Below are 15,326 nucleotides of genomic sequence, written 5' to 3'. Positions count from 1 at the left end.
TAGGAATAACGTGTTTATCCATGTTAAGACATTTATAGCCCACCGAACATCCAATGCTTTTAGCAAACATGAGTCAGACGCACATGTAAAATGAATATGCAAGGAAAATAATCAGAATTGCATCCATGGCGGCAGAGAAAGGTCACAAAAATGAACCAGTGGGAACTTAATTTAAAAAAGCTTAATCACCCCAGACCCTCCAAAAAAGAGGGGGCATTTTAAAGTGCAGCAGAAAACCAGGAGGGAGGGGAAGGAAGACAGAGACAGAAAAAGCCTGGGGTGGCTGAAAATGCCCTACCCTACGTGCGTCCATGACAGATGGCCATCCAACCTCTGCTTCTCCGAGGAAGGAGAACCCACTACCTTCCATGGGAGTCCGTTCCACTGTCAAACAGCTCTTACTTTTAAAGCTATCCAACCTGGTGCCATCGCTGGGTTCTGGGGTTAAAAACCAGCATGCAAGAGAAGGGAACCGGGGGCCTCTCTTCTAGAGCAGTTTCTCTATGTGCCAGAGAGAGACCTAGGGGTACACTGGCTTTTGGGGGGGCACTGGGAAGAAGCAGGTGAGCAGGGAGTAAGTTGACCTTTCCCTACTACACAGCCTTGCATTGATGATCCTCAAATTAAGAGATTTAGCCCACAATGTGGGTTAAACTGCAGAGTCTAGGGCTTGCCGATCAGAAGGTCAGCGGTTCGAATCCCTGCAACGGGGTGAGCTCCCACTGCTCTGTCCCATCTCCTGCCCACCTAACAGTTCAAAAGCATGTCAAAGTGCAAGTAGATAAATAGGTACCGCTCCGGCGGGAAGGTAAACGGCGTTTCCGTGCGCTGCTCTGGTTCGCCAGAAGCGGCTTAGTCCTGCTGGCCACATGACCCAGAAGCTGTACGCCGGCTCCCTCGGCCAGTAAAGCGAGATGAGCACTGCAACCCCAGAGTCGGCCACGACTGGACCTAACGGTCAGGGGTCCCTTTACCTTTACCCAAACTGGGTGGCCACACTCTCTCTCCAACAGTGTCTCTTGAGATTTATGGAAGGGGGAAGGGAAGGCTCCTCAGCTTCAGAGGCATGTGAAATGAAGTGGTATTTCTCAAAATAAAGCATTTGCCTTCAGCTGGAGGGTGAGAGGCGACTGATCCAAGATACAAATATGTGGTTAAAAATAAAATAAAGAAGTGGGTCCCCAAGTGCATGTTTCAATTAAAGATGGGCCCTACACCCTTGTGCAAATTAATTGAAACAAACAATGTAGTTAATGTACAAAAGTCACATATGTGTACTTTGTACACACATGTGTAGTAACAGATATGACCTCCGCTATTTTTAAGCAGCATTTGAACACGGTTTGGCATGGAGTTTAATAGTTTCAAACAGTCACTGTTGATTTTCGGATCCCTGTACCACACTTGAACCAGCACCTGAATAAGCTTCTCCATAGTCGTACAGTCTACAGAACGGAGGCATCTTTTGCATACAGCCCACAAATTCTCAATGGGATTTATGTCCAGGGAATTCCCTGGTCAATCAAATACCTGTATTTGCTGCTCTGTCCTGAATTCCTTCACCGCTTTGATGTGTACCTCTTTTCCAGATCTGGAATAACTCTCTTTCGTAAAACCTCAATATATTGTGGCGAGCGCATCATTCCTTCTATTGGCTGCAGGCTTCCGCCACCATAATGACTTTTCGTGTTTGTTTTGATTACAGGATTACGAGTAAGATAGAAAACAGGCTTTGTTTCAACTAATTTGCACAAGGGTGTAGGTCTGAAAACCTCGAGGGCCATTGGAAGAATCTGCCGCGATTCCTGCATTGCAGAGGGTTGGACTAGATGGCCCTTGGGGTCCCTTCCAACTCAACGATTCTTGGATTCTAAGAAAAGGTGCTGAGGAGAAGCAACAGCAGAGGGCTGTCACTGTCACGCTGGCAATTGTGGGTGGGTGGGGAGAGAACGCTGGACCAGCTGGACCACCCTCCGTGGTCTGATCCCCCTACTCAGCAGCACAGCCCACACCGGCTCTTGTTGCAAAAGCGGCAGCAGAAGCCGCTGCTTGAGAAACCGGCAGCGCAGTCCACCGGCTTTCCTGGTGTTTTCCTGTTACGGTAGTGACCTTGACAGAAGTTAAAAAAAATAAATAGCAACCAATCCAATTTTGGCTGCTGTTATCTGTCTACCCTGTAACCGAGACACCCCATCAGTCCTGATGCTTCAAAATGGAGCAATAACTTCCTTGCGGATCCCAGTGGGACGGCACTTGCTGGATTGAATCCAGAGCGCCAATGGTGTCGCTCCCTCAGGCTCCGTATATATCACCAGCCTCAAACTACTCCGGCCCCATCTATACATCTATGTCTTTCCAAATATATAGGCCAATTTTTTTCCTCCTGCCTTTTCTTTCTTTACATTTTGAAAGGAAAATAATGCATAAGAGCAGCTCTGCCATAATATATATGTTATCGGATGTGACTGACGGGCCGGAGGAAAGGCAGGGGGAAGGGGGAGAGAGCTACACAAAAGCTCAAGAGTGGGCAAAACCCCAGAAAGGGCTGCCTCAGCAAGGAAACTGCCTTTCTTTTCCATCTGCCTGCTGAAGTGAGATTCTTTTTTGTGTGTGTTTAATTTACATCCTCTAGGAACAGGACTCTTCTCAAAATGCAGAGACTCAAGAGTTAGATGCTGAAACCAACAGTCTAGCCAGGGCGAGTGTCTCTGCAAAATGCGCAAACAACCTGTGGAACGCACTGCTATGTGACATTGCGGTTGCAGCCAGAACACCCAGCTTTGGCTGCAATTCTATGCACACTGAGGTCCAGCTCCGAGGGCCTTCTGGCGGTTCCCTCACTGCGAGAGGCCAAGTTACAGGGAACCAGGCAGAGGGCCTTCTCGGTAGTGGCGCCCGCCCTGTGGAACGCCCTCCCATCAGATGTCAAAGCGATAAACATCTACCTGACATTCAGAAGACATCTGAAGGCAGCCCTGTTCAGGGAAGTTTTTAATATGTGACATTTTAGTGTACCTTTCATCTTTGTTGGAAGCCGACCAGAGTGGCTGGGGAAACCCAGCCAGGTGGGCGGGGTACAAATAAATTATTATTATCATCATCATCATCATCATCATCATCATCATCATCATTTACCTGGGTGCAAGCTCCAGTGTGCCTTACCTGTAAGTAAATTTGCATAGGCATGGGCTATTACAGTGGGACCTCGAGTTAAAAACGCCTCAGGTTACAAACACTTCAGGTTACAAACTCTGCTAACCTGGAAGAGTTACCTTGAGTTGAGAACTTTGCCCCAGGATGAGAACGGAAATTGTGTGCCGGCGGCACAGCAGCAGCAAGAGGCCCCATTAGCGAAAGCACACCTCTAGTTAAGAAAAGTTTTAGGTTAAGAATGGATCTCTGGAACGAATTAAGTTCGAAACTAGAGGTACCACTGTATTTAATTTCTTTAAATGTAAATGCCTCTTTTGTTACGAAAAAGGAGCAATGCAGAAGCAAGCACCAGGTGGCTGGAATGGTAAACAGGATGTGGGTGTTATTGGATTGTACCGTGGGAACCAGGAACAGTCTATTCACTGCTCTGAGAGCCGGATGTTACCTCAGAGCAGCACATGACCCTGTACTGGAAGTACATGGGCGGAGTTAATACTCTCTCTGCGTTGGGAAGCAGAGTGTGCAGACATGTTTTCTCTGTACTGCTGAAAGACAGAAATAAAGACATGTAGATATATTTCTGTCTGTCTCTTTCCCCCTCCCTGGGGGAGGAGTGGTGTGTTCTTTTCACGTTTGAGAAGAATCGCCGATTGGAGACCTCCCTTGATCTTGCCGGGAGACGCAGACAGGAGGTCATAAGGATTCAAGCCGGGCACCTGGAGGGTGGCCAAATTCCTAAGAGCTGGAGGCTCTGCTTGCTTGAATTCCGACAACTGGTAGCGGTCCGATGGATATCAGATCTATGAGAATCTGCATGAGAGGTGAGAGGTCGATGAATCGTTGCCATCCTCTGCACCTAAGGAGATAAAGAAAAGCGTCTGCCTGCAGCCAGAGGCTGAAACAGACAGCTGGACACCGAGAGGAGTGTGTTTCAAGGCAACGGAGCCCCAGAAAAGGTATGCTGCATTTTGGGCAAGAGAGAAAAGTGAACGCAGAAAGATTTATTTTCTGGTTCACAAGCTGCGTTTGAAAAAACAAGCTCTGTGAGCAAGCTTGCATACCAGGAATTCCTGTGGTGAGATAAGGAGTTCCGTCCTGAGCAGGTTGCTAGGCAACGTCTGCCAGTTACTGAATGGCCTAAAAAGAGCCTGGGAAATCGAAAGTGTATCTGCGCAGCTGTGCAAGGATTTTGAAAACAGCCCAAAGTTTTGCCTGCCAGTGAAGCAGTAAACAAAGGCTTTTGGAGTTTACTGGCTTGAGAAAGTGAAAGCTGGCTTGAGACTGACTGTAAAGCTGACCCTTGGATTCAGCATGGATGCCAAGAAGGGGGGAGTGCCCCTGAGTGCCGTGATTCTAGATGAACACAGCCGGCATGCTGCACTGGAAGAAAAGGACAGGGGGAGGGAGGAACGGAGTTCTAATTCCCCCACCGATGAGGCTACTGGAAAGGATGCTGTAGCTTTGAACGCTGTCCAGTGTTACACTTGTGGACAGGCTGGGTATCTTCAGCGGAGCTGTAAGAAGCCACGTCAGCCAAAAGGAGCGAAGGGCCGCTCAGCAAAGCCTGAGGCGTCAGGCAAAGGTCATACCAAGCCTATGGTGGAACCTGCAAAGGCATTGATGGCGAAAGGAACCACGCCAGATGTTGGGAACGCGTTTATTATCGACACTGCAGCGACGGTTCATATGTCCCCACACAGAGGACTCTTTTCAACGTTTAAGAAGCAAAGCTTCACTGTGACACAGGCCAATGGTCAGGAGCTAGAAGCGGCCGGCGTGGGAACTGTCTATCTTAAGAGTCTGGACTTGACAATAAACAATGTTTACTTGGTTCCTGAATTGAAGTTCAATCTGCTGAGTGTTTCGCAGATTGCAAAGAGAGGACTGAAACTGTCCTACGATGCTGAAAGCTGCGAGATCTACAAAGATGGAGAGTTATTTCTTTCTGCCAAACAGAAGGATGGACTATATTTGTTGACTCTTGCACAAAGTGATTACATGGAATGTAATTCATCTGTGTCTAACCTAGTTTCTCTTGCAGGTGTGAGCAAGAAGAAGACCGGAGTCAACAGAGCATTTCAGCGGGTGTATGCTGATGTGATTGGTCCTCTAGAACCATCTAGAGGCAATGCAAGATATTATCTTGTGTGTGTGGATCATTTCTCTAACTATGTCTGGGTTTATATGTTGAGAAAGCCAAAGGAAGCCTTGGAGAGGTTTCAGGAGTTTTGTGACAAAGTTAAGAGTATGCATGATGCTAACATTGATTGTCTATTCACAGATGAGAAGCAGATTTTTCTTTTACAGGATTTCCAAAGGTTCCTGCAGAAGAAGGGGATCAGACACAAGATTGCTGTTTCAGCGGAAGCGTGGAACAGGGGTGTCTGTGTACGGGTGAACAGAGAATTGCAAAAGGGGATGGAAGCGCAACTGCTTAGTTCACATCTGCCACATGAGTACTGGGCCGAGTCTCTAATGTCGTTCTGTTATACGAAAATGAGAAAGGTTTCAAAAGAGTTGGGAAGTTCTCCTTTTGAGAAACTGTTCCACAGAAAACCTTCTGTTGCCCATTTCAAGGTTTTTGGGTCTCATGTGAGAACAGAAGCTCCAGGTGGAGTAAAGAATGCCAGAGGCATTTTTGTGGGGTATGAAAAGGGTCTCTACAGAGTAATTTTGTCTGAATCTGGTCAGGTGATTCTCACAAAATTTCTAGAGAGTGCTCCTGAACAGGAGAGAGTGATAGTACACACATTTCCCACTGAGGACGATTCAGATGATGATGATTTCACTGATTTCAGCTGTACAGAAAGTGATGACACTGATAGCTCGGAGAGCTCAGTTGTCACAGTCATTGAGAGGAAATCTCACACAATAGATAGGCCTTCACAACTGAAGGATGAACCACTGTTTACCATTGGAACTAGTTCTCCAAAGAGTCCTGAGACTGGACCAGTAAGCAGAGAGGATCAGCACCTCATACGTAGGTCTGAGAGAGTTACAAAGGGTCAACCACCCAAGAGGTACTCAAAAGAGTTTGCTAACTTAGCTGTTGCATGTGTTGCTGTTGTAAACAACCGAGAACAGGTTGGAGCTGTGTCTAAGTCAGAGACAAAGACACAACAGAGAGTTGCTAGCCAAGGTAATGCAGATGCACTCATTCCTTGGAAACCAGACAACCAGAGAGGTACACTGGGGAAACCAGTGGCGGGGAGTTCCAAGGGTGGAACTGAAACAACAGGGGAGTGTTATGTGTATAACAACTGTTTGTTTTCTTCTCTGGATCATGCTTTGCTTGCTGCAACACGCATTGATTCTTTTGGGGGAGGATGTTACGAAAAAGGAGCAATGCAGAAGCAAGCACCAGGTGGCTGGAATGGTAAACAGGATGTGGGTGTTATTGGATTGTACCGTGGGAACCAGGAACAGTCTATTCACTGCTCTGAGAGCCGGATGTTACCTCAGAGCAGCACATGACCCTGTACTGGAAGTACATGGGCGGAGTTAATACTCTCTCTGCGTTGGGAAGCAGAGTGTGCAGACATGTTTTCTCTGTACTGCTGAAAGACAGAAATAAAGACATGTAGATATATTTCTGTCTGTCTCTTTCCCCCTCCCTGGGGGAGGAGTGGTGTGTTCTTTTCACGTTTGAGAAGAATCGCCGATTGGAGACCTCCCTTGATCTTGCCGGGAGACGCAGACAGGAGGTCATAAGGATTCAAGCCGGGCACCTGGAGGGTGGCCAAATTCCTAAGAGCTGGAGGCTCTGCTTGCTTGAATTCCGACATCTTTTCCATTCAAGGTGTACAAAGTGGTGCACAGTAAACAATGAAGTACAGTGGTACCTCGGGTTAAGAACTTAATTCGTTCTGCAGGTCTGTTCTTAACCTGAAACTGTTCTTAACCTGAAGCACCACTTTAGCTAATGGGGCCTCCGGCTGCTGCTGCGCTGCTGCTGCACGATTTCTATTCTCATCCTGAAGCAAAGTTCTTAACCCGAGGTAATATATCTGGGTTAGCGGAGTTTGTAACCTGAAGCATATGTAACCTGAAGCGTATGTAACCCGTAGTACCACTGTATTGTATTATATCCCGGCCTAATCACTGAGATCTTGTGGGGAGTTGTCCCCCCGTGGACACATCTCTTAACTACTAGAAGCTAAGCATGCAGTGTCCTAGGTCCAGACCTGTGGAACTCCCTCCCAACTGAGATTAGAAATGCACCTTCTTTGCTGAACTTCAGCAAGACGAAGATGTTTTTGTTCCAGCAAGCATTTTTAGGAAGGGTTCAGTATTAGGATAAAGAATTGTATGGTTTTATTGTTTCATTTTATGTGGCTTGTTTCATGTACATGCTGAGAGATGTGAGTAAGTAAGAGATGTAGCTAAGTGGTGTAAAAACGTCTGAAGTAAAAAATATTATAAGCATGTACATATTTTACACACACACACTAGAACAATAACACAGGCCCACTGCAAAGCAGCCACAAATTTAGAGCAGCAGCTACCTGCTCACAGTGGCCAACCATTTGCCCCCTGCAAGCAGGACCCGAACATTCAGAAGCTACCTCCAGCTGTAGAGGCAGAGCATAGCCAGTAAGGGTAATAGCCACAGGTAGCCCTCTCCTCCTCCTCCTCCATGATTCTGCCTAAGCTTCTTTTAAAGGCATCCAAGTTGGTGGCCATCACTGCCCCCAGTGGGAGTGAGTTCCATAGTCTAATTGTGCGCTGTGTGAAGTTCTTTTCTCCATCCTGAACCTTCCAAGGAAGCAGATATAAGACAGCTTCCTTGCACTGTGCAACAGGTGGGACCAACCTGTCCCATCAAACTCCTGAGTTTACCAGAGTGCCAGGCCAAGTATTACAACTGGAGATACACTCCATGAGTTCTGCCAGGAGGCCTCACCTTGAGATGTCAACAGCGGGATCCTTCTTAGAGCCAGGTAATTGTGTTCTTTTCCTTTTATTGCTCATTAAAGACGCTGGCACCCCTCCCAGTCACAGCTCCAATTACGGGAAGATTTGCAGAGAGAAGAGGCTTTGGCGGTTAGGAGGGAAGGTACAATGGCCTTTTCGCAAAAGTATTTGGAAATCTACTTTTGCAATGGGGAGTGCGCCAGTGGGGTGCGCCCACTGAGCACCCATGCCCTTCGAGGGCAGGCTTGCTAACAGCTTCCAGCTGGTGGTGGAAACTGGGAGAGAGGATGGAGGAAGGCCCAACAGCCAACCTAACCGCTAGCTGGCCCACTCCAGCCTTGACCTGGTGGCTCTGATTCACGAGAAGCAGGCCATTTGGATCAGGAGACTTTTCCCTAAAAACAAATTGATTTCGCATAGGAAGACTCCTTGTTGCTCTTGTCACCAGCATATGTAAATAAAATCGATGGGATGTGTCTGTCCCGTTAATAGTGCCACCAATTCATTCTGTGGCAGTGATCAAAATGAGCAATAAATTCTCAAAGACTCTTGGCGGGGCTGGGAAGCAGGACTGGCAACCCCTCTGCCACCACATCCCCCTCAGCCGCACATTCATCACCAAGCAGCCCCAAAGAGCACGAGATTTTTATGCACCCGCTGCCGCCTCCTTCAGCAAGACCCATCTCTGCGCAGATCTGTGCGTCTCCCCCTCATCATCCAAAGGCTTTGTGGAGAAAAAGTTAGTTAAAGGGCAGCTCTGCTTCATGGAGGAAGGCTCCAGAGACCCATTAAAGTTAGCATGAGACTCTCTCTCTCCCTTCTCCTTGCTGAGATTTAAGGATGCAACTCCTGACATTTCCTTTATAAAAATTTCAAACGGCTTCCCTCCAGCAACAGCTCATTCCCAACAGCATCCATCTCTTGCGAGGGGGGGGGGTTGCCACACGCTTGGCAGAACTCGCATGGACAAGCTCCTCTGTCCTAGCCCTGGAAGTTGCCACCCTGTGTGGTGCAAAAGCATATTAACATCGGAGCGAGTGACCGTAGCTGGAAGCGAAAGAGCCCCTATGGTTGTGGTGACACATTTGGCAAACCCTCGCTGTGATCAACTCCCACCCGGAAACCTATGTCCCCACTGTGGAAGGACGTGTGGATCCAGAATTGGCCTCCACAGTCACTTACGGACTCATGGTTAAAACCTGTGTTTATGGAAAACAATCTTACTCGGCTACGAGGGATCGCCCAAGAAGAAGAAGGCGACAGCAAGAGCCTGCCCATACACATTTGGGCTGGGAATGGGGCACAGCGACAGAGGGGCCTGACTCTTGGTAGCAGGGTGAGGACAGGAAGAAGAGGAGGGAATAAAAGGGAAGCTACTGTCTGGGGGCCCATTTTCCAGGGGGCTGCAAAAGACCAGGCTCAGGACTGCTGTGACCCATCCAATTCCTCATCCTTCTGAAGCCCCCTGAGATGCATGGAGACAAGTGCCATTCCTTTATGCAATGGTGCAAAGACCCTCCTCTTGTTGGAAGATTCAGGACAGATAGAAGGAAGTCCTTCTTCACGTCGCACTTAAACTGTGGGACTCTCTGCAGCAGGAGGCAGTGACAGCCACCAAGCTAGACCACTAGACAAAGTCACGGGGGAGGGCTCTTGATAGCTACCAGTCATGATGGATGGCTATTCTTCTGAATCCCAGTTGCTAGAATCACAGGAGGCGAGAGTTGCTCTTGTGTTCAAATCCTGCTTGTGGGTTTCCCACAGGCATCTGGTTGTGGTATGGGCTAGAAGGGGCCACTGGCCTGATCCAGCAGGCTCTTCTTATGTTTATTCCCCTCTTCACCCGTAGCACTTGCCAACAGGAGGAGTGTTGGCATAATGAAGTTTAGTTATTTTCTACCCCATCTCTCTGCTGAGGGCAGCACAACAGGACGCACTGCCAGCAAGGTGGCACCAAGCACGGCTGTTTGCCACCCTTCCCATTCACATCCAGCCTCTTGCAGAAGCAACAGGGGAGCTGTCGGTGTCCAAAGCAGCACCATCGGATCCCGGAACCTTTGTCCCAAGAGCCATGGACGCATTCAAATTGCATGCGTGGGCCCAGCATCTACTTGAGTTGCCCCTGAACCCACCCCCCAAATTTCAGAAAATTGGCACAGCAGGGCAACGAACCCCTTTATTTGCTGCCCACCTCTCCGAAAGGTGGAACAGGAAGGCAGGCATACATTGGAGGTGACCTGAAATGCTTTGGTGGGATTTATTAACAGCAGAAACCATTCCCTGAATATGATTTGATCCCTGGCTGAGCACAGAGCGAATTCGCAACATTCTCTCTGAGGCCAAGACCCTGGGACGGTTTCTATGCCACCCCTGGATTTTGGCACTGAAAGGGAAGGAGGGAGGGAGAAACCCATGAGAGCCAAGTCTCTGAATCCTCACCTTTGTTGCAGACGCTTTCAAGAGCTTCATGACCTCCCCCTCCCGTGCGTAATCCACTGCCGTGTGCCCCATTTCATTTCTCTGCAGGGGGTTGGCACCTGGAAGGGAAAAGACAGAGCTTAACATGTGGGATGGAGTCAGATGACGGGCAGCTTACAGCCTCTGAGCTATCCGGGGTCCTCTTTAACCTTTGCTCCGATCAGAAAAGGGACAATGTGCCACCAGCGGCGACACGTATGGATGTCAAAGGACACAGCAAAAGGGATGTGTCACCAGGAACAAGAGGCCTAGGCGAAAGGAAGCTGCAGAACTCAGGGGCAAACGTAACACCCCACTGGAGAAGCAAGCTGTCCACTCTCCCGCCAAGGGCCGACAGAACTCCAACAGCCCTGCTGGAGTGGCCGCAAATAGGCGTGGTGCTCTTGCTTCACGGCCTCCGCTGTGGGACACTGCCCTGCTGTGGGCTGCTAATATCCAACATGACAATGAAAGATGGCAAGAAGAGGAGGGGTGAAAGCGATTGTGCCCCTTAGCCACTCTTTGCTCTCTCCGTTCAGGGCCCTCGTGCAATCTCTCACCTCTGTACCTTTTCACTTGTGGCTCGTCATGGGTGGATCGCTTTTCCTTTAAAGAGCCCCACTATTACTGTTATTTATTAGTTGCTTTTTTGCCACAGTAACTCAAAGCAACTTACAAAGAAAAAGATCACATAAAAGCGGGGGGGGGCACACCCCTACATTAAAACATCTCACCCACTCTAAAAGGCTATAGTAAAAAGCCCAAGGCCTGGTTACCTGGTTAAAATGCAATGTTTTTGCCTGCTGCTAGGCAGGCGAGCCGCCCCAGAAGCAGGGAGCCACCACCGAAAAGGCACATTCTTTTGTCTCCACCCTCTGGAGCTCCCATGGAAGGGGAACATGAAGAAGGGCATCAGATAACAATTGGTTGCAGGGAAGGGGAAATAACTCTTCCTTAGAGACGGTGTCCACTAAGACCCCGGAGTGAGTGGAAATTGTACTCAGTGGCAGGGAGATTGTTCTGCTCACCAAGTCCCAGGTTCAGAATCAAGCAGTTAGAAGTTCAATCTCTAGCTAAAAGGATATTGAGCAAGAGAGATGGCAGGGGGGGAGTCTCTCGGCTAGAGACCTCCAGCCTGAAAAGACCATGCCAGCCTCAGTGGACTAAGGTTCTGAGCTGCTTTAAGGCAGCTGCCTATGCGCACACCACACAAATGGGCTTTGAGAGCAGCAACAGGCAGCTCCGCGGTAGAATCCTGGTGCCTGCAGTGCAATTTCCAAACCCCGGAAACAGTGTTCTGCTTGTCGCCTTGTCACAGCGTTGTTGGCACTGGCTGATTTGCTGCTATGAACCCAGGAGAGGGAGATTAGCTATTTCCAACATCTGGCATATAGGGATCTATATTTGCTTGCAGAATGAAAAATGTGCTCCATAAACATCCAACACAGAGTAATTTCTGTTGTGAGCCTTGTCGCGCCCAATAAAAAGTATGATCAGAACAGGTGAGATTATATACGGCCTGCCCTGGGCACTCAATATCTTTTAAAGAGACAGTGACCCACATCTAACGCACAATTCTTTCTCTTACACAACAGTTTTGCGCTCTTCTGGAAGAGGAGGAGGAAGTTTCCTCGGGCCCCTCCAAGGAAGCATCCTCCAGGCCAGCTCTGCCTTCCTCACGGAAGACCCTAAATTTCCTCCCGTTGATCTATTAATAATGGCTAACCAATATTGGCCTAATCCCCCTGTTAATGGCTTTGACGACTTGACTAATTGCTGCAATAATTGATAGAACCAGGCTCACACAAGCGGTCGATGGCCACCTCCGGTACCGGCGGCAATAAAATATTATGCTTCAATAAATAACTGGGGTGTCAAGACACTTGCTAACCCATCATCGCTGTCGTCGCAGAGGGTGGCCACTGGCTTTCCCCCCAGAGCCCTGGCCTGACCTCGGCCCCTCTGCAGAGTCGGGGCAGCTGGCCCCAAGGAGCAGGGACTGCGCTCCGTGCCACCACAGGGCACACGCCTGCTGAGAGGGCACCAACCTCCCAGAGCCGATATGGGATGCAATTTGTCACCTCCCACTCGCTGTCTCTGGCAGAGAACCAACACCTGGGCAACGCCCCAGGCTCCTCCTGCCTGCCTGCCTGCCTTTGCCCTCCCCAGCTCGGCTCATATTATTAGTAGGCCCCGGCTTATAATATTTGATAAATAGCAGGCCAGCTCGCTCCCAACGTCACCCCAGCAGCGCAGGACCTGAGCAGCTGCAGAAGGTCACTCATTGGGGAAATATGTTCCTGTCGGTGGTATTGAAAAAAGTTTAGCGGACTGACAGGTCTCAATTTTTCAAATTTTATTAACTCCATCCTCTTAATCATTTGTCTTGAATTCCTTCAGATTCCAGATAACTGTCAATACGGAGGGCTGAGGGAAGAGATTATGGATGTATGCGGCTCTGCCGGATGGCTTTGGCTTGTTAATAACTGCAGGGCAAGAGGGGGGGGGGTGAGGAAAATGTGCAAAAGAGAGAGAGACTGACGGGGGGGGGGCAGGGGAGTTGCAGCTGGGATGCTACTTTGTCAAATCCCCTATACAAAGTTGGGGGGGCGGCAGGAGGAGTGCCAATCTGTCTTAGGAGGCAGCATACAAATGCGAGAGAAGGTGTCAGCCCAAGTTCCAGCAAGTCCAGAAGCCTCGGTCCCAGGCAGTGGCCAGCTGGAAGCACATGGGAAACAGGCCACCACAAAGGCAAGACTCCTCAGCACCCCCTGCCAAGCTGGTTTGCCTGCTACTCACAGGTATACTGCCTCTGAACATGGAAGCCCCACAGACCCACCCAAGGCTGGATCCGATCCTCCTTGGGTTTCTGTCTGATCCCTTTCAAAACCCATCTCTCCGCATTGTGGGGGAGGGTTGGGGGGGCATGTTCGTAAAGGGAGTCTGGTTCTTAGGTTTGTTGGCAGCCGCTTGTTAAAGTGGCATTTTTGTTTATAGCTGCTCCCATTTTCAACCTGCTGTTCTAATTCCTCCTGGCCTTCGTTTGCTTGTCATATTTGTATTGATTTTGTACTTGATAATTTTGCTGTTGGCTGCCGTAGTGCAGAAAGGCATTGCAATTGTTAATAATTAATATAATGGCAACAAATTTCACAATAATGTACTCTTGTTTAAATAAAAAATACAGCAACGGGCAGCTCTCAGAGTCTGGCTCCTTTCCTCCTTCCATAAGCAGAGCCTTCTGGACCACCCAGTCCAGAACCCTCTTCTCTCCTCTCCTGTGGTTTCCAGCAACTGGTATTCGGATGCATCACTGCCTCCAACTCATGGATAGCAGCCAGCAATATGAATTTGTCTAATCCTCTTTTAAAGTCATCAAGAGGGATGAAGAAGAGGATGCCATGTGCCACTTGGCATGGGGTCCTGCTCTGTAGCAAAAATGTAGCATGGTTTGATGGGAGGGGCTTTGTATACACCCACTGCTTTGTTATTGTTGTTTAGTCGTTTAGTCGTGTCCGACTCTTCATGACCCCCTGGACCAGAGAACGCCAGGCCCTCCTGTCTTCCACTGCCTCCTGCAGTTTGGTCAAACTCATGTTTGTAGCTTCGAGAACACCGTCCAACCATCTTGTCCTCTGTTGTCCCCTTCTCCTTGTGCCCTCCATCTCTCCCAACATCAGGGTCTTTTCCAGGGAGTCTTCTCTTCTCATGAGGTGGCCAAAGTACTGGAGCCTCAGCTTCAGGATCTGTCCTTCCAGTGAGCACTCAGGGCTGATTTCCTTCAGAATGGATCGGTTTGATCTACTTGCAGTCCATGGGGCTCTCAAGAGTCTCCTCCAGCACCCACTGCCTTAAACACTGTCAAATACTGGGGTAAAGAAGGAAGCGTCTCCCGGGTCAGACCAGCTCTCGTATGATTGCTGATCCCTGCAGAATGTTGCTTTGCTTTACTCTGTTTGCATCATCTGGACTTATGGCTCTATGCACAACAGCCCCTGTTGACTCAAAGCAGTGCCCCTGCATCTGTGGAGCTCTGCGGGGTGAGCAACCTCCCACTTGCAGCAGCCAGGGGTGGGATGAGATGGCTGCCTTCAGCACCCCATCTCTGTGATTCTAGAAAGAACAGTGTTGCACTTCCCTTCCACGATAAAACTGCTCCCTTTCCTCTCTCTTTACAGGGGATATACGCCTCTTCCAAGTTCTCTCATTTGCTTTCTGGTCTGTACCCACATAAGACCAGCTGTTAGTTATAGATCGTCCACCCACCACATAGGTGGTTGCCCCCTTGGTCCTTTAAAGCCGTAGGGTCTCCACACTAATGCTGCTTTATTCCATCGACCCAAGTAGCCTCTTGCCATCATTTTCATTGCAATACTAGTGAGATATCCAAAGCAGAGAAATAAAAAAATTGCTATGCGAGAGAGATATCCAAAGCAGCAACTATATTCATCAGCTACAAGGAATAAACTGGCTGCAAGGTTTCTTCTCTGGAAGTCACAGTAGGACTTTGGAAGTGTGTGAGTGCATGAAATGTCACCTACAGTCAGCAGGACTGACTTCAAGCCCCAAAACAGCCAGTCCAGCCTTTGCCAGGAGGAAGCCGCCTTCACAGCCGTACAAGGGATGACGCCGTGTCATCAGCCATCATCTCTGACAAGCCCTGACATCCTTATTGCTCTACATGGCTAGTTAAAGTAATAGAAAGAGACTCCTGTCCTCCTGAGCCTCACCGTGATTGAATTAACATGATCACCCTTTTTCCAGTAAAATAAACGTGCTTCTGATATGGGGCGGCACAGATA

At 48.9% G+C, this 15,326-nt stretch overlaps 1 protein-coding gene across 2 annotated transcripts in view; it reads right to left on the bottom strand.

The window, feature by feature from the left end:
- CLPB (caseinolytic mitochondrial matrix peptidase chaperone subunit B) overlaps positions 1-15,326 on the bottom strand; it is a 78,319-nt gene that overhangs the window by 28,440 nt on the left and 34,553 nt on the right. For both annotated transcript variants that reach the window (XM_053385343.1, XM_053385341.1), the window contains exon 6: positions 10,507-10,604. In XM_053385343.1, coding sequence (XP_053241318.1) covers positions 10,507-10,604 — 98 coding nt within the window. The remainder of the gene's footprint in view (positions 1-10,506; positions 10,605-15,326) is intronic.

Source organism: Podarcis raffonei, chromosome 4 (genome assembly GCF_027172205.1).
Source record: "Podarcis raffonei isolate rPodRaf1 chromosome 4, rPodRaf1.pri, whole genome shotgun sequence".
Classification (NCBI taxonomy): Eukaryota; Metazoa; Chordata; class Lepidosauria; order Squamata; family Lacertidae; genus Podarcis; species Podarcis raffonei.
This window is presented reverse-complemented; position numbering and strand designations above follow the sequence as displayed.